The 27627-nt window shown below is 33.7% G+C and overlaps 1 protein-coding gene across 1 annotated transcript in view; it reads right to left on the bottom strand.

Annotated features, from left to right (window-relative positions):
* The window catches only part of LOC126890957 (dynein axonemal heavy chain 1), a 148409-nt gene extending 121619 nt beyond the window's left edge, over positions 1 to 26790 (bottom strand). Inside the window, exons 1-3 of the mRNA XM_050660132.1 lie at positions 26501 to 26790; positions 10561 to 10668; positions 6221 to 6369 (exon numbers count right to left, since the gene is read on the bottom strand). Coding sequence (XP_050516089.1) covers positions 6221 to 6369; positions 10561 to 10668; positions 26501 to 26770 — 527 coding nt within the window. The 5' untranslated portion in view covers positions 26771 to 26790. The remainder of the gene's footprint in view (positions 1 to 6220; positions 6370 to 10560; positions 10669 to 26500) is intronic.
* Positions 26791 to 27627: the final 837 nt, after the last annotated feature.

The following is a 27627-nucleotide window of genomic DNA, read 5'->3' as shown; positions in this document are numbered from 1 at the left end:
GTAGAGCGAATTCAGTATATTTTCTACCGATTTGACTTTCGAATATTATGTCAAAATAATTTTATTTCATCGAATTGTCGCGTTAATTTCATTAAAACAGGAACACAATAAGACACACTTGAAATAAAATAGTAAATAATATCTAAATATTAGTTTATTGCATGTATTATAATTATATTAAGCATGTATTTCCATATTAAAATATCTACACGCCTGCAGAAAAGTAAAACTTTCTAAACTAAAACGCGTACGCGAAAGTAGACATTTTTGCACGCTCGTAGAAAAAGTTATTTACCAGCAATTTTATTGCTAGAATCGAATCTTATGGTTGTATATATTAATAATATAGGTATGCAAAGTCCGCAGAGAGTGTGCTATTTTTTTATGAACAAAATGTCGCCCGAAAATCGTGTTTTTTTTCAATTTTTGCTCTATAACTCCAAAGATTTTAACATTAGACCAAAAATACCCAAATAAAAGTTCACCATAATTAAATTCTGCATAGAGAAGTGTTTTTCCCGGTTTACTTCGACGAAAATTTTCCGCGGAAAATGCGGGTTTTTCCAACAAAATCTTTAATTTTCAATTAAAATTTTAGATCAGTAATTGTTTATCAATAATTAAATAATTTGGTAATGTAAAAGCCCTTTTCATATAGATTATAATTCCAGAAGCCGATGGAAATTGAAGGAACAGTTTAGCAACAATTGAATTGTTAATTAAAAATTTACGGTCGCTGTAATAACCACAATAATTAAGATACATAAGAATAACTATGATTTTTGTATAAAAAGACACGGTACCTATCTAATGTACTTTATAGAATTGAAATTGGACTATTTAAGCGGTCTCACGAATATTTTAAAATTATAAACAATTTTTGGGCTTATAATCAAATAGAATATCTCGGGAAATATTAAATTAATTTAAATCATGAAAACGGTATTGAAAAAAATCGGCAGGGCTCTTCTTTTAAAAGGAAAAACGTTTAATTATGATGAGAGGTTCCTAAGATACAATCGGTCAAATTTGACCGGGATTTACGGCAAATATATAAACAATAGGATCTTAATTTTTAAACCATCACCTTTTTATTTTTGTCCTCTTTCTCCACACCAATATTCATATCATTTAAATGCTCATAGCATATATTATTATAATAAAAACTATCGATATTACGAGTGAAAATTGCCAAAAATAGCGAAATTCCAACCAAAAATTAGGTTGGAAAAAATGTATTCTCAAAGTTCAAAATCGGTATACGTTAAAACAATGCATTTTCTCGGCTTCCCATGAATCAATTTTCTTCATTTTTTTTTTTTTTTGATCCCAAGTAACTCTAGTAGAGCCATCTAACTAACGCATTATTAAATGTCAAACTTGCTTTTGTTTTGTTATATTAGATTAATTTATTTATAAGAAAAGAAACCTACATATTTTTTCCAGTTGTAAACTTTTTTTAGATAAACTTACTACAAGTGTACCTTTTAACGTTAAAAACACAAATATTCTCATTTGAAAGCTGTATAATTTTTTCTTCTTCTTCTACGGCACTACAGCCCAAATTGAGCCTTGCCTCCTTTATTTTTTGCCTCCACCCTTGCCTGTCTGTGGCTGTTCTTCTCCATACACGGACTCCTAAAATAGCTTGTGCGTCGCTGTTTACTGTGTCTTCCCAGAGCTTTCATGGCTTCCCAACCAGTCTCTTTCCTTGCATTCTAGCATTCAGTGCTCGTCTTGGTAGCCTCTCCTCTCCCATTCTTATCACATGTCCGGCCCACTGCAATCTTTGTATTTTAATGAAGTCTGACAGGGGCATTTCCTTATAAAGTTGATAAAGCTCGTTGTTGTATCGACTTCTGAAGATTCCGTTTTCCCTCACAGGTCCTAGTATTCTCCTGAGTACTTTCTGTCCGGTGATTTTGTATTCGTACACATGCCCGAGTTTCATCCATTGTGGCTTTAATGAGTCTTATTAGCTTGCGTGGTATTGCCAATTCAGCCAATATATAGTATAGTTTGTTCCTTTTGACTGAGTCGTATGCCTGTTTGAAGTCTACAAACACGTTGTGAACATCAACATCGTGTTCCCATGCTTTGCTCAAGATCTGTTTGACTGTAAATATTTGATCCAGTGTCGATCTTCCCCGTCGGATGCCCGTCTGATACTCGCCAATAATATTTTCTGCTAGTGGTTGGAGCCGCTGGTTTATAATATGCGTGAGAACTTTATATGCTGTACATAGTAGAGAGATTCCACGGTAGTTTTTGCACTGGAGTATAATTATTTAAATAATCTTTTAATAAAATTAATAAATCTTATATATTAAAAATTTTTGTTATAATAAATAAATTAACTTATTATAACAAAACCAAAGCAACTTTGACATTTAACAATGCGTTAGTTAGATGGCTCTACTCGAGTTACTTGGGAACAAAAAAATAATGAAGAAAATTGCTCCATGGGAAGCCGAGAGAATGCATTTTTTAACGTATACCGATTTTAAACTTTGAGATTACATTTTCTCCAACCTAATTTTTGATTGGGATTTTGCTATTTTTGGCAATTTTCACTCATAATATCGATAGTTTTTATTATAATAATATAAGTTATGAGTACTTTAAAGATATAAAAATTGGTGTGAAAAAAGAGGACCGAAATAAAAAGGTGATAGTTTAAAAAATATGATCCTATTGTTTATATCTTTGCCGTAAATTCTGCTCAACTTTGACCAGTTTTATCTCAGGAACCACTTATTACAATTAAACGTTTTTCCTTTTAAAAGAAGCGTTCTACCACCTTCTTTCCAATACCGTTTTCATGATTTGATTTAATTTAGTATTTCCCGAGATATTCTATTTGTTTATAAGCCAAAAAATTATTTATAGTTTTAAAATATTCTTTATGCTGTTTAAATAGTCCAATCTCAATTCTGTAAAGTACATTAGACAGATACAGTGTCTTTTTATACAGAAATCGTAGTTATTCTTATGTGCCATAATTATTGTGGTTTTTATAGCGACCGTAAATTTTTAATTAACAATTCAATTGCTACCAAACTGTTCATTCAATTTCCATGGGCTTCTGGAGTTAAATTCTATATGAAAAGATCTTTTACATTGCTAAGTTATTTAATTATTGATAAACAATTATATATATATACAAGCTGTACGCTCCCGAGGAAGCTGAAGCTGTTTTCACTTGAAGATCCTTTTTGTGGGAGATCATCCCATTCTGACTTTGGTTTTACAATTGCTGGTGTGACTTCGCTGTTTCCACTACCTTTCTCCATTCTTCTCTCTCTCTCTGATTTTGCTTCCTATATTTCTAATTTCCATACTTCTTAAGTCTCCTTCCACTTGTTGTCTCCATCTGAGTTTAGGCCTGCCTCTGGTTCTTATACCTGGTGGTATCCATTCGGTTATAACTCTTAACGGATTGTTCTTCTCTCTTCTCATTATGTGTCCATACCATCTAATTCTCTGTGCTTTTGTTGCTCTTACTATATTCTCTTGACCCATCCATTCTTGTATTTCGTGGTTCATCCATTGCCTTGCATCCTCTTCGTTTTCCCTCTTTGGTCCCAGAATTTTTCTCATAATTTTTCTCTCAAAAACTTTCAGCTGCTCTTCTTCTCTTGCTGTTAATGTGAATGTCTCCAAAGCATATAGCACTATTGGTCTTATGGTCGTTTTGTAGATTTTCATTTTTGTATTTCGGCTTATCTTCTTATCTTTGAAAATTTTTTTATTTCTGTAGAATGCTTGGTTTCCTGCTTGAATTCTTCTTTTCATATCTACACTTTCATTTCTTCTGTTGACTAATACTCCCAAATATTTGAATGTTTCAACCTCTTCGAAGCTTTGTGCGTCTATTGTCATTTCTGTCAGTTGCGTCTTCTTTTTTTTACTTACATTCATGTATTTTGTTTTATTTTCATTTATTTCCAGTCCTCTTAGTTTGGATTCGTTTTCTATTTCTTGAAAGGTTTTCTTTAATGCCTTTTTATCTGTTGCTACTATGGTTATATCGTCCGCATATCCAATTATTTGTACTGTATTTTTATTTATAGTTCCTGCGTTTGACAACTTTTTTATTATCTTATCTAATGATAGAATAAATAGTACAGTTGAGAGCGCATCTCCTTGTCTTACTCCATTTTTAATTTTTATTATTTCTGTTCTCTCTCTTCCGGTGTCTATTGTTGCTTGGGAATCTCGCATTGTCATTTCTATCATTCTTATAATTTTATTTGGTATTTTGCTCTCTTGTAAGTCTTGGATCATTTTTCTTCTACTTAGTTTGTCAAAAGCCTGTTTAAAGTCTAGAAAAATTATAAACAATTACTTATCTAAAATTTTAGTTAAAAATTAAAGATTTTGTTGGAAAAACCCGTATTTTCTTGGGAAAATTTTCGTCGAAGTAAATCGGGAAAAACATGTCTCTATTCAGAATTTAATTACGGTGAATTTTTATTTGGGTGTCTTTGGCGTAAAATTAAAATTTTTGGAGTTATAGAGCAAAAAATTTTAAAAAAACACGATTTTCAGGCGCCATTTTGTTTATAAAAAAAAGTAGCACACTATCTGCGGACTTTTCATACCTATATTATTAATATATACAATCATAAGATTCGATTTCAGCAATAAATATGCTGGTAAATAACTTTTCTCCGATAATCTGCCCAGGCTATTGTTATATATGGGATGGAAACAACGACGATTAACAAGAAAGAGGAAGACCAAATTTGAAAGAAAAATAATGAGAACCATACCGGGCCACAATGTAACAAGTAACAAGAGAGTGAGAAATATGGATTAAAACAAATGCTGAAATTGAAGAAGAATTAAAATATAGTCAGATACATAAAATATTTTCGCTTAGAATAGATAGGACATATACAGGGTGTCCAGAAACTCTACCGACAAACGAAGACAGGAGATTCCTCAGATAATCTTAAGACAATTTAACCCAATTCACCTAGTTCGAAAATGCTTCTGAAGGGAGCTAGAGCTCTTTGAAGATGGCGTCATGAAATTAGTTTTTCTTAAATGACTCCAGAAGGCTTCTATTTAGAAAAACGAAAATTGGTATGCATATTTACTTTTCAGATTGAATCGATTCCATCGATTTCAAATTTCTAGTACCGGTCATAGGCGTCCGATTTGGGTAGAGCAACGGGTATTTTATCGTATAACTTTTTTGTCCTTAACTTTTATGCATTTTTGACACCGGATTATTAAATTGTGAGGTATTCTAGTACTAAAAGATACTCTTGCTTTAAGTCGGTAGGATGCACCGTTTTCTAGAAAAATCGATTTGAAAGTTTTTCGTTTTTGGAATTTGAAAAAAAATTGAAAGGACTTTTCAACAAAAAACGAAGTATTTTACCAACATAAAGTAAGAGTAACTTTTAGTACTCGAATACCTCATAATTTAATAATCTAGCGTCAAAAATGCTCGAAAATTCAAGACAAAAACATTATGCTATAAAATAACTGTTGACCTACCCAAAACGGACGCCTATGACCAGTACTAGAAATTCGCAATTTATGAAATCGATTTATCTCTGGAATATAAATAAATGTACCAGTTTTCGTCTTTCTAAACAGTTTTTTTTTAAATTTTTTTTTGTAATTCAGGAAGTGAAAAATTTTCAAATCGATTTTTCTAGAAAACGGTGTGTCCTACCGATTTAAAACAAGAGTACCTTTTAGTACTAGAATACTTTACAATTTAATAATCCAGGGTCAGAAATGCATAAAAGTTAAAGATAAAAAAGTTATGCGATAAAATAACCGTTGCCCTACCCAAAACTACCCAAAGTGAATTGGGTTAAATGATCTTAAATTTACCTGAGGAATCTCCTGTCTTCGTTTGTCGGTAGATTTTCTGGACACCCTGTATACAGAGACGAACACAATCAGATATGTTGAGAAGGATAACTAACTGACCCAGGTGTAGAGGAAGACCTAAAAGAAGATGACTGGATAATGTGGAAGAATACATAAGAGCAAATAATGTGAAAGGCTGGAAAGTTCAGTGCAAGGGCGGGAAAAAATGGAATAGCCACGACAGCAGCAAACACACACAGCAAGCTATAACTGACAGAGGAGTAATCCACCTCACTAAAGAATAGGTTTTTGAACGCCATAACGTTAGCTATTATCCCTAGTAATTGTAATGCTTAATGAATGAATGAATTACAGATTCATTTACCTTATATCAAACTCCTCGTTGTCAAATAGTTCCAATGGCAAAAATCCAATCCATGTTTTATCAGGCACATGTTCTCTTATGAGATCTGTAGGCATTAAATCTGTGTTTTCTATTCCAAGTTGAATCAATAGGTTTTTTAGATCTTGACTCTAAAAATAAATATAAAATATTTTTTAACATTTTTCATCATGGTGATATCCTTTGATTGAAGGGAACTAATATGCAATTATTATTTTACTCTTTACCTAAATTAATTATAATCCAGTCAGTGAAAGCAGAAATAGGATCCATATCATGTAAACTCTTAATTTCTCAGAAAAAATGAACTAATTTGAAATGAAAGTATTGCCTAATATTCTATTGGTTTATACAATAATATATAGGGAGTTCCCCGAAATATGGCTTCGAACATTTTCTCAAAATCCATTGAAAATTTTACAAAAATATTTAAAAGTTGCAGGAATTAATGATGCGTATAACCAAAAATATTTTCAAGTATACAGTGTGTCTCTAAAATATCAAAGTAACGAGTAACTTTGTTATTTTTTATATAATGCTATTATCTAATACGATAACGATTTATTTTATTTAGCGTATGGCTTAAGTACATCACAGAATATATTCAGATTTATGCATTATACAATGCATCACAAACAGATGTCCAGTTTTTTTATATATTCGATTGACCCTTCGGTTGCCATTACAAAGTGTATAGGGTCGCCTGTGTATGCTCTCCGTGGGCAGTCCTGAACAATGTGTCTGATCGTCTGTCTTGCAGCGCCGCAGTTAAAAGAAGGCGAGGGAAGTTTACCCCATCTGTAGAGGGAGTCGGCGCATCTTCCACAGTTTGTTCGAATTCGATTAAGGGCTGCCCAAATCTTACGGGGACGTTCAAATTCGCCAGGTTTTTTTATGATGTCCGGTAGACTATGGTAATGCGGATCTGTCTTACTTTCCCAATCTTCTCTCCACCGGTTATTTAAGTCAAAGTTGGATTGCTGCAACGCTTGAGCAGATTGTAGAGGGGGTAACCTGGATCGGAGACGGGTTCCAAGAATATCGGGGATGTCGTTGTGGACTAGAAGCTGGCGACTGTCCATTATTTTGTTGTATTCTTTAACCAATGCATGTTCGCGGCGTAGGTTGGGTGCTATATTACTAAGGGTGGGTAGCCACATTTTAGGGGTGTGATTAATTGTGCCTGTAATCATACGCATAGCACGGTTTAGTTGAGTGTCGACCAGGTGGGTACGCCTGCTATTTAGCCACACTGGTGCACAGTATTCTGCCACCGGATATATCAGGCCAAGAGCAGAGGATCTTAAAGTTGATGCTGTGGACCCCCATGTAGTGCCGCAGAGTTTCTGTATTACATTATATTGCGTGTTTTCAATTTTGCTGCTGTTTTCATCAGGTGTTCTCTGAATGTGAGCGTTCTATCTAGAATAACCCGAACGTATTTCGGGTATTTATTGTGTTTCAACAGCTTGTTATTAAAATACACTCGCAATTCTCTGTTTGCCAGCTTGTTGTTGAGATGAAAAGCTGATACCTCAGTTTTTGTAGTACTTGGTTGTAGTCTCCATTTCTTAAGGTATTCGCTGAGGATGGATAGGTCATTCGTAAGATTGATTTCTGTAGTTTCTAAACATCGATGGCTTCTTGCAAGGGTCCAGTCGTCAGCATATCCAAACTTCCGAGATACGGTTTCAGTCATATCAGCAATATAGAGGCTGAAAAGTAAGAGGGTAAGGACAGAACCCTGTGGAAGGCCATTGTTAAGTTTCATCTGTTTACTCGTCTCCTTTCCCATTATAACCTGGAGGGCTCTGTTTGTCAGTATGTTGTCAATGAGGTTAATTATCTTTCTGCAGGAGATAATACGGGCCAGTTTATATATTAATCCCTGTCTCCAAACAGTATCATATGCTGCTGTTAGATCTATGGATACTGTTGCTGTCTTTTGTTTCTTTTGAAAACTAGCTTCTATAAAAGTTGTTAATGACAGCACTTAGTCAGTACAGCTTCGATAAGGTCGGAAGCCAGCTTGTTCAATGGGGACGTTTTCTAGTATCCTGTGACTAATTCTGTTGAGGAGAAGCTTTTCTAATAGTTTATATACCATGCTGAGTATGGTAGAGCTATGGGGCGGTAGTTTTGTGGCCTATCGTTTAATTTGCCCGGTTTCGGAATTACAATTATCTTTGTCGGCTTAAGTGAGAAAGGAATGGGGCCTGACTGAAGTGTATCATCAAAGAACATTTCAAGCCACTGTTTTGTGTATGCACCACTATGTATCAAGAACTCAGGATGGATACCATCAAACTCAGGTGTTGTACCTGATTTCATTTCTTTCAGAGCATGTGTGATTTCAGAAATAAGTATTCTTGCTGAATATTCTGAGTTCGTTCTGTTCGTTTGTTTTAATGCCCTTAAGTCTCTTTTCACGTTGGTAGTATGTATTCGATCTCGTGGAGCTCTGGATGGAGATACTATATGGGAGGCAACCTTGTTAGGAGATCTCGTGGAGCTCTGGATAGAGATTTTCCGCTACAGAGACCATGTCTGCCGGCTTGATTTTTTGAAGTCAAGGTTTTCGACAGGTTTTATCCATTTTTGGCGTCTAGCTGTATCGATGTTGTGTAAAATCTCGTCGGCTATTTCTCGGTCATCTTTCGAGAAACTTCGCATATAAGTCTTCACCTGTTTCAGTCCACCCGGGCACATATTCTTTGCGATACCCTCTAGGGATGGTATCCTTAGCAGCGCTTATCACTGCACCCACAAATCTCTCGTAATGTTTACTGGTTGGAGGGACCCAGCTCAATGTACGGTCTAGTTGTTTAGAGAACTTCTTTCAGTTTGCTTTTCTAAGATTCCACCTGGGTCGAGGATATGATCTAATTATTGGAATTGATATTCCGATGGTGATAAGCACAGGACGATATTGAGTATGTGTGAAGTCTGCAAGGACACTTCTCGCAGTTGTTAGTGGTCTTTCATTGGTATCTTTTGAGACAAAACATAGGTCTGGGTTATATTCTTTTCTCCATGCAGCTGATTTAAATGTTCCTCTGTCTTTGGCATCAAAAACTAGACATATGTTTTGCTCTTCAGACCATTCTACTAGTGCCTCCCCATTTTCATCATTCGTGGTGTACTTCCACATTTCGTGATGGCTGTTGAAGTCGCCGATGTATATAGTAGAATGTTGATGAGTCTTTAGCACTTCTGGGTTCCATGTAGTGGCTGGAGGTTTGTATATGATAACTACGGTAATCTCTCCAATTTTTGTAACCACTTCATGTATATTATTTTCATTGGAAGCAGAAAGCAGGAAACAATTTTCTATATTCCAGCGAATATAGGTTGCGACGCCGTAATGTTTATCATAAGTGGCCCCCAGTAAATTGTAGCCAGGTATCTTTCCCCTTAAATTAAGCTGGACTTTGTCTTCAGTCTGGGTCTCTTGTATGGCAACCAGGTCAATGTCGTTACCGTGTAGGATTTTTTGCAACACTTGGCATTTTGCCTTGCTTATGCCCTCTATGTTAAGGTGGCAGACTCGGATACACGGCCCGAGATCTCTAGTCAGTTGGTTCTAAGAAGAACCTTTATTTGTTCCCGTCGTATGTTTACGAATAGATAAGATTTCTGTTTGTGATCTGTGATGTTGGCAGGATTTTTTTTTTGTTCGTCTGCCGCCAAATTTTATTAGTTCATTTAGCGTTACCCAACGTGCACCACGTGGAGGCGAACTTACGATAACGATAATAGATCGGTACGAAAAAGTTCTCGGGTGATATTATCGTTCCGGGTTTTTTTTTTGTGAACTACAAAAAGATTTTTTACACTTTTTTTGTTAGATATAAATTTTTCAAGTTATTTGCAAAAGACCTTCCGAAAAAGTGTCATTTTTCAATGAAAATAGCAAATTTTTAATGATGAATAACTCGAAAAGTATTGAGTTTTCAAAAAAAAATACAGAATAGTTTTTTTACTTAGAATCAGGTCCTCTGACAACTCATTCCTGTAGTTATTTTGACCAAAAATATTTTTTTAAAACCAAGATAAAAGCATATTTTGGCATAGGGTAGATTTTGTTCTTTGAGCTATTCCCTGCTTACTGCAATTTATCTATAAGTATCAATCTACCCATAAGAATTCTTTGATAGTAAGTCTTTGATGTCCCCCTCTACTAAGTAGAAAGCTTTTATAACGAATTCTTCTATAAAGAATTTTAACTCATTTTTTGTGATTAATGGTATACAGCCAACTACAGGAAATTCTTTTATTTCTTAAGTTATTCAGTTATTCTTCTTCTTAAGTTAAATTCTTACCTGATATTCTCTACGACATCTTTCAATTGCAACACTCCTAGGAAGGGTTTTGGGTTCAACTTTATGTTGCAGCTGAACTTTTGGTTTGAACGTGTCGACAGGAAAGCTCTAAAAAAGTTTAATGAAAATAATTTATAGGAATGTTATCTTCGTGGTAGTAGATATGATTCAATAAAATTGTGTTTTGACTAGGAAAGTTTTGGGGTAGTTCTGATTTCTTTCATTATATATGGATTTTGGGCTGCTGAATCCGAATATGAGGTTTGCGGACAAAATTTCGTGACGGAACATTGAAAAAATCGCGAAAAAAGCAAAAAATTTCTGCTTTTTCTCGCTTTTTTGCTTAAACCTCGAAAACTATTAACTTTTAGTAAATGATCTGTTAACATAAATTAAAGTACTTAAAATTCTCTACAAATATCACTATTTACTTTTTTTTCAGACGAACGGCTCGGTCTAAAGTGCAAGTTGAAAATTGCGAATTTTGAATGGTCTCTGCAAAACCCAATTTATTTTTTATTAGAATGCTGTCATTTGATAAATTTCTCCTAGATTCTTATAAATACATAATACATTTCTACTACTTATAAATAAATAAGAATTATTTCCAATATTTTTTCTTTTTTTAATGACAGAATAAGATTAATTAAGCTGTTAATAGCGTGAGGTCGTAAAAATTACAATGATGTAAAAATGATTAACGCTTACTTGAAGAAAGTTGAGGAGGATAGGGAGCAAGTTCAAAGACGTTCTACTGCACCACCTTTTAATTTTAAAACTCAATGTTTTATGTGTGGTCTCGTCATAACACTTGAGTTTATAGAACAGCAAAGTAAAAAGACAACCTACCGCAATATGGTGTATCAGGTTCGAGTTTTAAAATTTAAATAAACTGTTAAAAAACGAGCAAAAGAACGTGATGATCAGTATGTCAAATCCATAATCAAACGCTTTTTGCCTGTCTCAGACTTAGTAGCCTCTGATTGCCGGTATCATAGTTTATGCATGAGAAAACTGTACAATCGCCCAATCACTCAAAAAAATATTAAAAAATCGGGTCCATTTGCCGATGATCTTGAAAGAGCAATGCAAGATGTTTACAATTATTTAGAGAATAGGGATGGGGAGTGCCAATTTTTGCTAGATGAGTTGATCGACCAAATCAAGGGTAAATATCGTCCTGACAAAAAGGCTGCCAAAGTTCGTCTACTCAAAAACTACGGAAGCGATATAATTATTACCATGTCCCGAAACAAAAAGTCGGTCGTTTGTTTCAAAGACACAGGTTACAAAATCTTGAACGACGCTTGGTACCAACAAGCGTTAAAAATGAAAAAGAGGAAAGTCTACGGATTGTTCAGACGGCTGCTGCCATTATTGTTGATGATGTCCGGAGCCAGGTTTATGAGACACAGGAATACCCCCCACCGGATAAGTTTTTAGAAGGAAATGAAGAACTAATTCCTGAAACACTACGTACATTTATGGAAAAAGTTGTACTTCATAAAAAACGTGGGGAGTATGATAACTGGAAGAAGAAAAGCAACGCGCTTGCTCATAGTCTTGTAGCGACGGTAAGCCCCAGATCATTCGCCTCACCAGTCCTTGTAGGGTTGGCCGTGTTGCTCTACAAAAAGTACGGATCAAGAAAATTGGTTGATGTAGTTTCCTCTTTGGGGTTTTGTTCATCCTATAAAGAAGCTATTTGTCTGAAAAAATCAGCAATCGCAGGCTATCCGCAGAAAATTGACTAGCCGTGCTTTACACACGAGGTGTACGATAACGCTGATTTTAAAGTACATACAATCGACGGATACAATACTTTTCACCTCATGGGTGGCATTTCTTGTATTGCACCAAAACATGCAGTAGCACCTAACCAATCCATTCATCGGTTAAAAACGAAAAACGAAACTCACGCCTGAGATTTATGCAAGTCAGGGAGCTGTTCAACTAATTCATTTTGAAAGGACAAAACCTCAAGGTTTATCAGAAATCAAGATAATAGATACGAAGGGAATGTTCACACCAACTGAAACTGTGACTCCATCTGTTCCTGATCTTCTGTGGCTCTATGGGAAAAGTAGGGATATTCCCGGCCTCTTAGGATGGAATGGATTCATGGAAGCTGTCACAAGAAACATGCCATATGAACTAACATTTATTTTTTACCAGCTATTTATCAACGCTCCTCCAAGTGATTATGATCAAATATTTACAGAATTGTTGAACGGAGTAGAGAAAACTAAATCCTTGAAACAAGTTACATGTCTGGTGACATTTGACCAACCCCTCTACCTCAAGGCAAGAGACATCCTTGTTAGTCGTCCCGATGATCCTGATCTGTCAAATGTTGTTATAAGGCTAGATGGATTTCACTATTGATGTTCTTCATGTGGGCAATTGGTTACATTATGCAAGGTGGTGGATTGGCTGAACTTTCCAATACCATATATGTGGCAAAATCAACCGAAAAAATTATGTCTGGTCACGCTTACACAAGGGCAGTACGAGCTCATATGTTGGCTCACAGAACTCTGGCCAAAATAGTGATTAAGTCAATGGCCCTATCATCAACAATGGTTGATCAATTAGAGGAGATCTTGTTCAACTTAGACAGAACAGTGATTCTTTCTAATGATGTAAAAATATTGTAAAATATGTGCCAGAAGAATTTAAATTCAAGCTTCAACCGTTTGCAGAGCGTGGCCCCCTGTCTGGCCTGTTGTGATACTGAATTTGTACAATTTCGACTTTTTTTTCTTTTTAATTACTTGTGCAGAAGACTAGCAGAAATGTATCAAATGACAGCATTCTAATAAATGTTTATAATGTAAAAAGTGGGTTTTACAGAGACAGTTGAAAATTAGCAATTTTCAACTTGCACTTTAGACCGAACGGTTCATCTGAAAAAAAAAGTAAATACTGATATTTGTAGAGAATTTTATGTACTTTTATTTTTGTTAACACACCATTTACTAAAAGTTAATAGTTAATAGCTTTCGTGATATTTTCAATGTTCCGTCACAAAATTTTGTCCGCAAACCTCAGATTCGGATTCAGCAGCCCAAAATCCATATATAGTCTGGGCTGATTATCGGAGAATAGGCCATTTTTGGGAAAAGTTATTTACCAGCAATTTTATTGCTGGAATCGAATCTTATGATTGTATATATTAATAATATAGACATGCAAAGTCCGCAGATAGTGTGCTACTTTTTTTATAAACAAAATGGCGCCCGAAAATCGTGTTTTTTCAATTTTTGCTCTATAACTCCAAATATTTTAACTTTAGACCAAAAACACTCAAATAAAAATTCACCGTAATTAAATTCTGCATAGACACGTGTTTTTTTCGATTTACTTCGACGAAAACTTTCCCCGGAAAAAGCGGATTTTTCCAACAAAATCTTTAATTTTCAACTAAACTTTTAGATAAGTAGTTGTGAATCAATAATTAAATAACTTGGTAACGTAAAAGCCCTTTCCGTATATATTATAATTCCAGAAGCTGATGGAAATTGAATGAACAGTTTAGCAACAATTCAAATAAATGTTAATTAAAAATTTACGGTCGCTATAATAACGACAATAATTATGATGCATAAGAATAACTATGATTTTTTCATAAAAAGACACTATACATATCTAATGTACTTTACAGAATTGAAATTGGACTATTTAAGCGGCCTCAGGAATATTTTAAAATTATAAACAATTTTTTGGCTTATAAACAAATAGAATATCTCGGGAAATATTAAACTAAATTAAATTGTGAAAACGGTATTCGAAAGACAGCGGCAGGACGCTTCTTTAAAAAGAAAAACGTTTAATTATGACGAGTGGTTCCTGAGATACAACCGGTCAAAGTTGACCGAAATTTACGGCAAAGATATAAACAATAGGATCATAATTTTTAAACCATCACCTTTTTATTTTTGTCCTCTTTCTCCACACCAATTTTCATATCTTTAAAATCCTCATAACATATATTATTATAATAAAAACTATCGATAATACGTGTGAAAATTGCCAAAAATAGCAAAATTCCAATCAAAAATTAGGTTGGAGAAATTGTAACCCTCAAAGTTCAAAATCGGTATACGTTAAAAAATGCATTTTCTCGGCTTCCCATGGAGCAATTTCCTTCATTCTTTTTTTGTTCCCAAGTAACTCGAGTAGAGCCATCGAACTAACGCATCATTAAATGTCAAACTTGCTTTTGTTTTGTTATAATAAATTTATTTATTTATTGTAACACAATATTTTAATTTGTTTAAATAAAAATTGTTTAAATAATTATACAGCTTTCAAATGAGAATATTTATGTTTTTAACTTTAAAAGGTACACTTGTAGTAAGTTTATCTAAAAAAAGCCTACAACTGGAAAAAATATGTAATTTTCTGTTCTTATAAATAAATTAATTTATTATAACAAAACAAAAGCAACTTTGACATTTAATAATGCATTACTTCGATGGCTCTACTCGAGTTATTAGGGAACAAAAAAAGAATGAAGGAAATTGCTCCATGGGAAGCCGAGAAAATGCATTTTGTTAACGTATACCGATTTTGAACTTTGGGGGTTACATTTTCTCCAACCTAATTTTTGATTGGAATTTTGCTATTTTTGGCAATTTTCACACGTATTATCGATAGTTTTTATTATAATAATATATGTTATGAGGATTTTAAAGATATGAAAATTGGTGTGGAGAAAGAGGACAAAATAAAAAGGTGATGGTTTGAAAATTATGATCCTATATATTTTTGCCGTAAATTCCGGTCAACTTTGACCGGTTGTATCTCAGGAACCACTCGTCATAATTAAACGTTTTTCTTCTAAAAGAAGCGTCCTGCCGCTGTCTTTCGAATACCGTTTTTACAATTTAATTTAGTTTAATATTTCCCGAGATATCCTATTTGTTTATAAACCAAAAAATTGTTTATAAATTTAAAATATTCCTGAGGCCGCTTAAATAGTCCAATTTCAATTCTGTAAAGTACATTAGATAGGTATAGTGTCTTTTTATGAAAAAATCATAGTTATTCTTATGCATCATAATTATTGTCGTTATTACAGTGACCGTAAATTTTTAATTAACATTTTAATTGTTGCTAAACTGTTCATTCAATTTCCATAGACTTCTGTAAGTATAATATATAGGTCCGAATCCCGCGTATGAAAAAAAAGTTGATTAATAGCAAGCTGAAAATTTGTTAATAGCTTAAGGGTGTCTAGTCGGATAAACTTTGATATATGGGAACATTGAAACAGGGGCAGTTTTAATTGTGGAACAGGTTAAAATTTTGGAACGGTCAGACCACGAAAACGGCACATTTATTTTGTCCGACATAATAGACTTAAACTCTCCGAACAGAGATTAAACTCTCATGAAAAAATCAGACTGCTATTTGTCACCTGTCATAATTCCTGTCATTTGACATATTCTACATGTTCCACTCATTAAAACGCCCATTTGGTGATGAATCTTCTTCTTCTTCTTAGCCTTCTATCGTCCACGTTTGGACATAGGCCTCTCCCAACTCCTTCCATCGGTCTCTATCCTGAGCAACATATTTCCAATTCGTTCCGGCTACTCTTTTAATATCATCAACCCATCTCATCTGTGGTCTTCCTCTCGGTCGTTTACTTTGGTAAGGTCTCCAATGTTGTATCGTGGCATTCCAACGTTGGTCTTTTTGTCTAACAGTGTGGCCTGCAAAGCTCCATTTAAGTTTGGCAACTTTTGTTGTTATGTCCTCGACTTTTGTTTTTGATCTTACCCAGTCGCTCCTCTTTTTATCTGACAGTCGTATACCTAACATTGCTCTTTCCATAGCTCTTTCTGTTGTAGCTAGTTTATTCATATTTGCCTTGGTTAGGGTCCAGGTTTGACACCCATATGTCATGATAGGAAGGATGCACTGGTTGAACACTTTGGTCCTCAAATATTGATGTATTTTGCGGTTCTTAAGTATCCAACCAAGTTTTCCAAATCCTGCCCATGCTAGTCTTGCTCTCCTATTAATTTCCGCACTTTGGTTTTCTTTGTCAAGTTTCAGGATTTGGCCTAGGTAGATGTATTCCTGGACTTTTTCTATCTCACTGCCATTTATAGTTATGCGTCTGGGGTCATCTGTGTTTGTCATTATTTTTGTTTTCTTCATGTTCATTTTTAGACCGACGTATCGGGAGCTGCCTGCGAGTTCCTCTATCATAATTTGCAGTTCCTCGAATGAGCTCGCTATAATCACAATGTCGTCAGCGAATCTGAGGTGATTTAGCTTCTTGCCATTAACGTTAATGCCATAGGTTGACCAATTTGTCGTTTTGAAGTCGTCTTCTAGTGCTAGGTTGAAAAGCTTTGGCGATATTACGTCTCCTTGTCTCACGCCTCTCTTAATAGGGATGGGATTTGTATTTTCGTCTAGTTGTACTATCATAGTTGCATTTTCATATATATTATGTATTAGTTGTCTATATCTCGAATCTATTCTACAATTATTAATAGCTTGTTCTATGGCCCACATCTCGATACTATCAAACGCCTTTTCATAGTCTACGAAGGCAAGAAATACGGGTAGTTGGTATTCATTTGCCTTCTCTATCAATGTTCTCATTGTCAGCAGATGGTCTGATGTACTATATCCTTTGCGGAAGCCAGCCTGTTCCACTGGTTGGTAATTGTCCATTTTGTAGGTCAACCGGTTGTTAATAATTCTCATGAATAGTTTGTATACTTGACTGAGCAACGATATCGGTCTGTAATTCTGTAGGTCACATTTGTCCCCTTTTTTGTGTAAAAGTATTACTAGACTTTCGTTCCAGTCTTTAGGGATCTTGCTATTATGGAGACATTTATTAAATAGCTCTGTTAGTATAGGGATTGTTACTGTCTTGCTTGTTTTCAAGAGCTCGGCAATTATACCGTCCTGTCCTGGAGCTTTATTATTTTTTAGTTCTTTTAAAGCTCTTTCTATTTCGAATCCCTTTATATTTGGTAGTACTTCTGATCCCACGTTTTTTATTTTTCTTTTGACGTTCTCCTTTGTTGATTCATTAGGCTGGCTTTGCAAGCTGTACAAGCTTTTGTAGAAGTCTTCGACTATTTTTGTTATTTTATATTTGCCCTTCTCTTCCTTACTATTGGCGTCTTTAATTTTAATGATTTTTTTTGAACACCCAATGCGGGTCTTAGACATTTTAAGCCTCTGTTGTTTTCAATGACTCGCTCTATTAAGTTCTCGTTCCATGTTTGTAAGTCGCGTTTTAGTTCTTTTCTAATTTTTTTATTAAGTTCTATGTATTCTTGAGTATGGCGTTTGTTTTGCGTTAGTAGTTGTCGTCTTTCCGTCATCAGTTGTTTAGTTTCGTTGCTTATTTTGTCTTCTTTAGTACTTGTTTTCTTTGCGACCTGTAGTCCGGCTTCGAGAAGGTTCTTATTGATGTTTTTGTTAATTTCGTCAATTTCGTCTTGATTATGTGAAGGATCATATTTGAACTTGTCCGCTAAGACCTCTCGGAATTGCTCTTCATTTGTTTTTACTTTAAAGGCATCTATTCGCGTTGTTTTTTTAAATATTCTTTTCCTCTCTTCTTTCATGTTAATATTTATTTTTGCTCTAACTATACGATGGTCACTACCCGTTGTTACGTTGTTTATTGTTGTTACGTCTTCGAATATTCTTTTGTTGTTTGAGAGAAAATAGTCTATTTCATTTTTGGTGGTTCCGTTAGGTGCAACCCATGTCCACTTTCTGTTAGGTTTCTTTTTGTAGAAGGTATTCATAATATACATGTTTTCTTGTTCCAGAAATTCCATAAGTTTTTCTCCCCTTGTGTTTCTTGTGCCGAATCCAAAATTTCCAATCTTGCTTTCAGAGTCTTCAATCTTACTTCCAATTTTGGCGTTAAAATCTCCCATTATTATTATTTTGGATTCTCTGTTGGTGTCTATAGCTTTTTTAAGATCTTCGTAAAAAGTATTTATTTCTTCATCAGTTGCCTTTTCAGTTGGAGCATAAACTTGCACAATCTTTAATTTGGTTTTTGGATTTAGTTTTAAAATCATGTATGTAACCCTGTCTGAGATGCTGTCAATTATTTGAATTTGTGATTTTCTCTTTTGTTGATTAAGAAACCTACTCCACCGTATGTATAGTCTTCATTGCCTTTATAATAGAGCCTGTTGCCTGAATGTAAGTCCACATACCCTTCACCTCTTCTTTTAACTTCTGATAGTCCCATTATATCCCAATTCATATTCCCTAATTCCTCTTCTAGTTCGTAGAGTTTTTCGTCTTTTGCCATGGAACGGATGTTGTAAGTTGCTATATGGAGTTGTTTGTTGTTCTTCTTTTTCAATGTCGACTTGCCTCCCCCAGAATCCTCGAGGCAGACCGTTATTTCGGTGTGGGACTGTGGAATAAACTTCCTACCCACCTGGGGTATCTTCCGTATATCTGTTGAAACCGACATTTTTTATTTGTGGAGGTTTTGGCCATAACCCACCACGCTGGCCAGACGGGTTGGTGGGTGGGAGGGGATATTAGGGAAGGAGTTTGGAGTTTGGATAGGATAATACGGAGGTTGGGGCCTGGTTACCTCTAAATAGGAAATGGAGGAAAAAACCAGGAGCTCGCGTGGGCAGGGGCGCTAAATCCCTGAAGTAAGTCTGCTCTCTATCGGGATCATAGAGGGGTACCTACCCGCTACCACGTTGGTAGTTGGTGATGAATAGCAGTCTGATATTTTCATGAGAGTTTAATCTCTGTTCTGAGAGTTTAAGTCTGTTTTGTCGGACAAAATACTTGTGCCGTTTTCGTGGTCTGACCGTTCCAAATTTTTAACCTGTTCCACAGTTAAAACTTCCCCTGTTCCACTGTTCCCATATATCAAGGTTTGTCCGATTAGACACCCTTAAGATATTAACAAATTTTCAGCTTGCTATTAATCAACTTTTTTTTTCATACGCGGGATCCAGACCTAATATATGGAAAAGACATTTACGTTACCAAGTTATTTAATTATTGATTAACAACTACTTATCTAAAAGTTTAATTGAAAATTAAAGATTTTGTTGGCAAAACCCGCTTTTTTCGCGGAAAGTTTTCGTCGAAGTAAATCGAAATAAACACGTCTCTATGCAGAATTGAATTGCGGTGAATTTTTATTTGGGTGTTTTTGGTCTAAAGTTAAAATCTTTGGAGTTATAGATCAAAAATTGAAAAAAAAACTATTTTCGGGCGCCATTTTGTTTATAAAAAAAGTAGCACACTATCTGCGGACTTTGCATATCTATATTATTAATACATACAATAATAAGATTCGATTCCAGCAATAGAATTGCTGGTAAATAACTTTTCCTTGTATTTTGCTAATTAGCCCAGAGTAATATAGTGAAAGAAATCAGAACTACCCCAAAACTTTCCCACTAGGAGGCTCGTAGAGTACAAATTCACTGAATCAATAGTAACTATCTACAGCGAGGTAAAATTGAAAAATCATCAAAATTGATTTTTCGCATTTTTGCATAAAATTTGATTTTTAAAAGATGTTCCACCAATTCTAGATAAAAATAAACTTCCTATTCATATTCAGCGAATTGGACAACATAAAGAATCACTAAAATTGGTCATTCGCCTTAAAGTTGATTTTCGTGGTCGGTATAACGTAATTTTAGGGGTTGCTGCCGCTCGCCTATAATATCTACTTTAGTCAAAGAAAAAAAAATAGAAATGGATTGGCCATTCTTTGAGAAAAAATCAAAGAAGCATAACGAGACAAGCACTCGAATGCCAGAGGGGAAAAGAAAGAGAGGAAGACCAGACAACAGCTGGAAAAGAATTCCAACGAGAGAACATAAATTAGACTAGGATGGAGCGAAGTCAAAAATAGAGCAAGAAATAGAAGAGAATTGAAGGAACTAGTACACAGTTTGTCCGGAGAAGAAACAAAAAGCAGATGCGCTGACCCGGCCAGTCAGGACCCCGATTTTTGACCCTTCGCTTCGTTATCGATCATTCGCTATCTGTACACTATACAGATACAAATAGCGAATGATCGATAACGAAGCGAAGGGTCAAAAATCGGGTTCCAGCAATCTTACACTTTTGGCTAAGAAACGCATAAGCACCTATCACTCGACATTAACAAGAAGGGATGAAACTATAGAGAGATTTATAAATCTACGTATAGTCTAAGATATGATATAAAATCGATTTGCACCGATCTGTTTAATGGATAAAAATTATTGGATATGTAATTTAGCATGTTAACAATTACAAAAAACAAGGGTTGCCCGATCTAATCTTGTTCTAACTATAATTAATTATTAATTAAAAAATGACATTCCTTTATATATTTAAAAAAAAAAGTCAACCCGGGCAGTAGGCTATTGATTATGTACTATAGAAAGGAACTACAACGTTAACGGGGTTTTATTATTTCATATGGTCAATGAATCTCTATATATGAAAAAACCGCGGAGTGCTACCATTTAAACTGGTGCGTTTTTGAGAAATTGGTGAATTAGTCCCTGGGCACAGGTTACATTAGGGTGAGTTCTATGCACTTTGGATACAAACACGTCTACATAAAAATTGTTCCTGGTTAAATTTACTATCTAAATATAACTTTTTAAAGTCAAAGATACTTTTTTTTACAAAAATATATTTAAAAGAAAAAGCACAAAGAAACCCAAAAGAAAGAAATTTTGTTTTTTGTCCCATAACTTTTTAGGTCTGGATCCCTCGTATGAAAAAAAAAGTTGATTAATAGCAAGCTGAAAATTTGTTAATAGCTTAAGGGTGTCTAGTCGGACAAACTTTGATATATGGGAACACTGGAACAGGGGCAGTTTTAATCGTGGAACAGGTTAAAAATTTGGAACGGTGAGACCACGAAAACGGCACATTTATTTTGTCCGACAGAACAGACTTAAACTCTCCGAGATTAAAAAAGAGAGATTAAACTCTCATGCAAAAATCAGACTGCTATTTATCACCAAATGGGCGTTTTAATGAGTGGAACATGTAGAATATGTCAAATGACAGGAATTATGATAGGTGATAAATATCAGTCTGATTTTTGCATGAGAGTTTAATCTCTGTTCGGAGAGTTTAAGTCTGTTCTGTCGGACAAAATAAATGTGCCGTTTTCGTGGTATGAGCGTTCCAAATTTTTAACCTGTTCCACAATTAAAACTGCCCCTGTTACAGTGTTCCCATATATCAAAGTTTATCCGACTAGACACCCTTAAGCTATTAACAAATTTTCAGCTTGCTATTAATCAACTTTTTTTTCATACGCGGGATCCAGACCTATTTGTCCACGGGGATATAGGTATAGACATTGCTTCACAGAAAAAAAAATTACATATTTTATCTTTAAAATGATGTTTGCTAGAGGTCATTAAGATTTACAATTTTCGAAATGTGATTTTTCAAAGTTCGCCACTCACAGCAATTTTGGGCAATTTTCCTTGTTATTTCGCAAATATTGTTCTGTAACTTTTTTCTACGTAACTTTAGGCATATGCAATGGTACATGTAAGAGGAATAGAAATCAATTACCTTTAAAGTGTTCTACTGTATAATGTTGTACGACTTCTTTTAAAGAGGATATCTTTTTCAAGATTTTATACTTTTAACGAGTTTTTATATTTTTTACGATTATTTTTAAAATTTCCCATTATAACTTTTTTTTCTACATTTAGGTATATATTATATAATTAAAAAGAAAGCTTATTCTGTTTACTTTAAAATGGTGGTTTATAAAACATTTTAGGATTATTTTTGAATAAGATAATATGCTTTTTCAAAATGTAATAAGTACTTGCAACGATTTTTGATTTTAGGAATATTTGTTAAATTTCTCATTATAACTTTTTTATGTGATTGTGTGCTATGATTGAATATTATTTTTTATAGGTAATACTTTGAATCCACTTGACTCGGCCGGGCAAACTTCAAAATATAGGTTAATTCCAATATTTACTCTCAAAGCTCCTGCACCACAAGCTTTGCTTGAAGAAATAGCATGTAAATGTACCAAAGGATGTACAAAAAACTGCGGTTGTAGGAAGAGAGGAATTAGTTGTTCAATATTCTGCAAAGGGTGCATGTGCATGGATACTAATTTTGGGAACTCTAAAATAACTGAGGTGTCAGAGGAAGATATTGAAGCTAATGCTAACGAAGAGATAGACTTTGATTTTGAAAAATTTTTAAGTGTCAACGTTTAAATAATTTTAACTAAAATGATTTTTTCTAAGACTGATGTTTATGTAATTTTTGTAAAAGAGATAATTTTAAATAATACAGGTAAAAAATATCAAAGAATCACTCGGTTTCCATTATTTAAATATAGATGATACACCATTTTAAAGAACAGAAACCAAGCCCTCTTTTTTGAGCAATATATAGTATATTCATGTACAAGAAAAAAAAGTTAGGTATAATGAGAAATTTAAAAAATAATCCTAAAATCAAAAATCGTTGCAGGTACTTATTACATTTTGAAAAATAATATCTTATTTAAAAATAATCCTAGAATTTTTCGTAATACACCATTTTAAATTAAACAAAATAAGCTTTTTTTATTATATAATATAATATATACCTAAATGTAGAAGAAAAAAGTTATAATGAGAAATTTCAAAAATAATCGTAAAAAATGTAAAAGATAATATTTTTTATATTAGGTATTATATAGTATATAATATAATATTATATAATATATAATATATTATATAATAATATTATTTTATTTATATATTGTATTATAAAAAATCGTTAAAAGTATAAAACCTTGAAAAACCATAATCTCTTTAAAAAAAGTCGTACAACGTTATACAGTAGACCATTTTAAAGGTAATTGATTTATAGTCCTATTACGTGTACCATTGCATATACCTAAAGTTACGTGGAAAAAAGTTACAGAACAATATTTGCGAAATAACAAGGAAAATTGCCCAAAATTGCTGTGAGTGAAGAATTTTGAAAAATCATATTTTGAAAACTATAAATCCTAATTATCTCTACTAAACAATATTTTAAAGAAGAAATATGTAGGTTTTTTTTCTGTAAAGCAATGTCTATACCTATATCCTCGTGGACAAAAGTTATGGGACAAAAAACAAAATTTCTTTCTTTTGGGTTTGTTTTTGCTTTTTCTATTGAATATATTTTTGTACAAAAAAGTATCATTGACTTTAAAAAGTAATGTTTAGACAGGAAATTTAACCAGGAACAATTTTTATGTAGATATGTTTGTACCAAAAGGGCCTAGAACTCACCCTAATGTAACCTGTGCCCAGGGACTAATTCACCCATCTCTCAAAAACGCACCACTTTAAATGGTAGAACTCCGCGGTTTTTTCATATATAGACGTCCGTTGACCATATGAAATAATAAAACCCCGTTAACGTTGTAGTTCCTTTTAGCTATCTTATTTTGAATATAATCAATAACCTACAGATATTATTTCAGATTTTTTAGATCATTCTAAACAAAAAAGGCCTTTTGTAATTTGTCTCTAAAGTTGATCGTTTTCTAGTTATAAACAATTTAAAATTGAAAAAAAGAACGAAAGATGGCGATTTTCAAGACTCAAAAACGTAAGTATAAAATATCATTTTTGAAATTACGAAGTACCTAAATGCACGTTCAAACCTTATTCTATCAGTTCTTGAAAAGTTTTTTGAACTTTTTTTATTCTGAAACATTGTTTTTTAGTTGTTAATGCCCGTCTGCCCATAAGAAACCTTCCTCATTAACAATTAAAAAAATATGTTTTAGAATAAAACATGGCTAAAATTCTTATCGAGGCCTGATAGAAAAAGGTTTGAACTTGAATTTGTGTACGTACTTGTCAAGTACCTACACAAATTCAAGTACTACTTGATGATTACATAAATGATATTTTTTACTTGTGTTTTTGAGCCTTGAAAATTGTCATCTTTCGTTCTTTTTTCAGTTTTAAATTGTTTATAACTCGAAAACGATCAACTTAAGAGAAAAATTACAAAATACCTTTTCTGTTTAGAATGATCCAAAAAATCTGAAATATCTGCATGGGTCAAAAAAAATTTTTATTCATAAGAAAATGTCATTTTTTAATTATTAATTAATTATAGTTAGAACAAGATTAGATAGGGCAACTCTTGTTTTTTGTAATTATTAACATGCTAAATTACATATCCAATAATTTTTATCCATTAAACAGATCGGTGCCAATCGACCTTATATCGGATCCTCTACTACATAGTTAGACGAGTCGAAAACGGCGGGTTCGTTGGAAAAAATATTCCCATGAGATTTTTTTGCATCATTACATTCGTGAGATATCCTAGAATTAGATTCAAAAAAGATATCCCACGCAAAAAGTGGTCCAAATTTCTTGAACAATTTTTTTTTGTTAAAATTGCAAAAACCAATATTTTTGGCACGAAAAATTTTTTTTTAGATTTTTTGGACCATTCTTGACAAAAAAGATTTCTTATAGTTTTTCTCTAAAGTTGATCGTTTTCGAGTTATAAGCAATTTAAAATTGAAAAAACGAAAAATGGCGATTTTCAAGGCTTAATAAATCGCTTAAAAGTTATTATTATGAATGTCAGAAAGTGACTAAATCAAAGTTTAAAGCCCCTGCTACAAGATCCTGAACAAATTTTTGTCATTATTTTATTACTAAGCTATTAGGTCTGGATCCCGCGTATGAAAAAAAAGTTGACTAATAGCAAGCTGAAAATTTGTTAATAGCTTAAGGGTGTCTAGTTGGACAAACTTTGATATATGGGAACACTGGAACAGGGGAAGTTTTAATTGTGGAACAGGTTAAAAATGTGGAACGGTCAGACCACGAAAACGGCACATGTATTTTGTCCGACAGAACAGACTTAAACTATCCGAACAGAGATTAAACTCTCATGCAAAAATCAGACTGCTATTTATCACCAAATGGGCGTTTTAATGAGTGGAACATGTAGAATATGTCAAATGACAGGAATTATGACAGGTGATAAATAGCAGTCTGATTTTTGCATGAGAGTTTAATCTCTGTTCGCAGAGTTTAAGTCTGATCTGTCGGACAAAATAAATGTGCCGTTTTCGTGGTCTGACCGTTCCAAATTTTTAACCTGTTCCACAATTAAAACTGCCCATGTTATAGTGTTCCTATATATCAAAGTTTATCCGACTAGACACCCTTAAACTATTAACAAATTTTCAGCTTGCTATTAATCAACTTTTTTTTCATACGCGGGATCCAGACCTATATTATTTTTAAGTAATAATAATGAGCGGTAAGATAGTATTGACGCGGCTGTAAAAATGTGAGTGCGAGTAAGATTCACGATTGGACTGCCGGAATGGCATCTCTTTCGCACTCACAATTGACGGCCACCTAGTACGTCAAGTACGTGCATGGCACTCATTATTAATACGTAAAAATAACAGTTTAGTAATAAAATAGTGACAGAAATGTCTTCAGGATCTTGTAGCAGGGGCTTTAAACTTTGATTTAGTCACTTTCTGACTTTCACGATAATAACTTTTAACCGAGTTATTAAGCCTTGAAAATCGCCATTTTTCGTTTTTTTCAATTTTAAATTGCTTATAACTCGAAAACGATCAAATTTAGACAAAAATTATAAGAGATATTTTTTGTCCAGAATGGTCCAAAAACCCTAAAAAAATTGGTCCGGGAAGAAAATATTGATTTTCCGATTTGAACAAATAAAAATTGTTCAAAAAAATTTGGACCACTTTTCGAGTGGGCGTCTTCTTGAACCTTATTCTGGGATGTCTCACGAATGTGATTATGCAAAAAAATCTCATGGGAATATTATTTTCAATGAACCCGCCGTTTTCGCCTTGTCTAAGTAAATTAATGCAATGCAACAATATAAGGATATGTAGTGTAGGTATACTTACAACAGTCTTGTCTTCTTCAAACGTCATCCATCTTTCTGCTGGTGCTAACGATGCTCTATTAGCTGGAGGATTTAAAGATCTTATAATATTAGTATGCTTCTCTGTTCTCAACTGCCATATTAGTTTTGTGGATTTCGTGGCACCTGGAAGCTCGGTCAAAGTTTTGATCCTATTTTCGTAGTTTAGATCTGCGATGAGCTCTGCATAGTACCCTCGGGTAGGCAGGGCAAGTTTGAGGCTTCTTTTTCTTCTACTTAGAGAATCAGTCATTGTGATTTATTCATCTGACTAATTAATTATTTAGACATATTTGACATTTATTCAAAATTAATAAACACATTAACTGTCGCCTAGGTAAAACAAAAATGTAGTTCTTCTCTTTCTTCTTTCTTTATTTATGGCATATGCATGTATGTATATATACATACAGGGTGTCCCAGACTAATTTAGCCACGCTATATCTCTTAAACGAATAGAGATTTTCGAATGTGACAAAAAGTGATATATTCTACTTGTAATACACTTTAATAATATGGCGTACAAAAAAATCATCCCTTAAATATTCATCCCTTAGTTACAACCCCTAACTTTAATTTTTTTAATAGCACCCTGTATATTTTTTTATAGTTTTGGATAATATTCATGTTGAAATACTTCAAGCATTGTCGGAACAAATAATTCCAGTACTAACATCATTATATAATGAATGTCTTAGACAAAGAAGGTTTCCCAATAATTTTAAACAAGCAGAAGTTATAATAATACATAAAGGGGAAGATAAAGATCCTGCCTTACCGAAATCATATAGACCGGTATGTTTATTGAATACAATGGGAAAATTACAAGAAAAATTACTATGTAAAAAATTAAATCAAATAAGAACAGAAATTGGATTACATCCTGGTCAGTATGGTTTTAGGAAAGGTAGATCAACAGAAGATGCAATAAATAAAGTATTTGAAATAGTAAACGAAAGCATAAAAAAGTATGTTTTAATGATCTTTATAGACGTGTCTGGGGCTTTTGACAATCTTTGGTGGCCGTCATTCTTTGAAAGACTTCGAAGAATGAGATGTCCAAAGAATCTGTACGGAAGTCTCAGAAACTACTGTCAAGACCGATATGCA

The sequence above is a fragment of the Diabrotica virgifera genome, chromosome 9 (assembly GCF_917563875.1).
Source record: "Diabrotica virgifera virgifera chromosome 9, PGI_DIABVI_V3a".
Taxonomy (NCBI): domain Eukaryota; kingdom Metazoa; phylum Arthropoda; class Insecta; order Coleoptera; family Chrysomelidae; genus Diabrotica; species Diabrotica virgifera.
The sequence above is the reverse complement of the archived record's forward strand: the minus strand, read 5'-3'. Positions and strand labels throughout refer to the sequence as shown.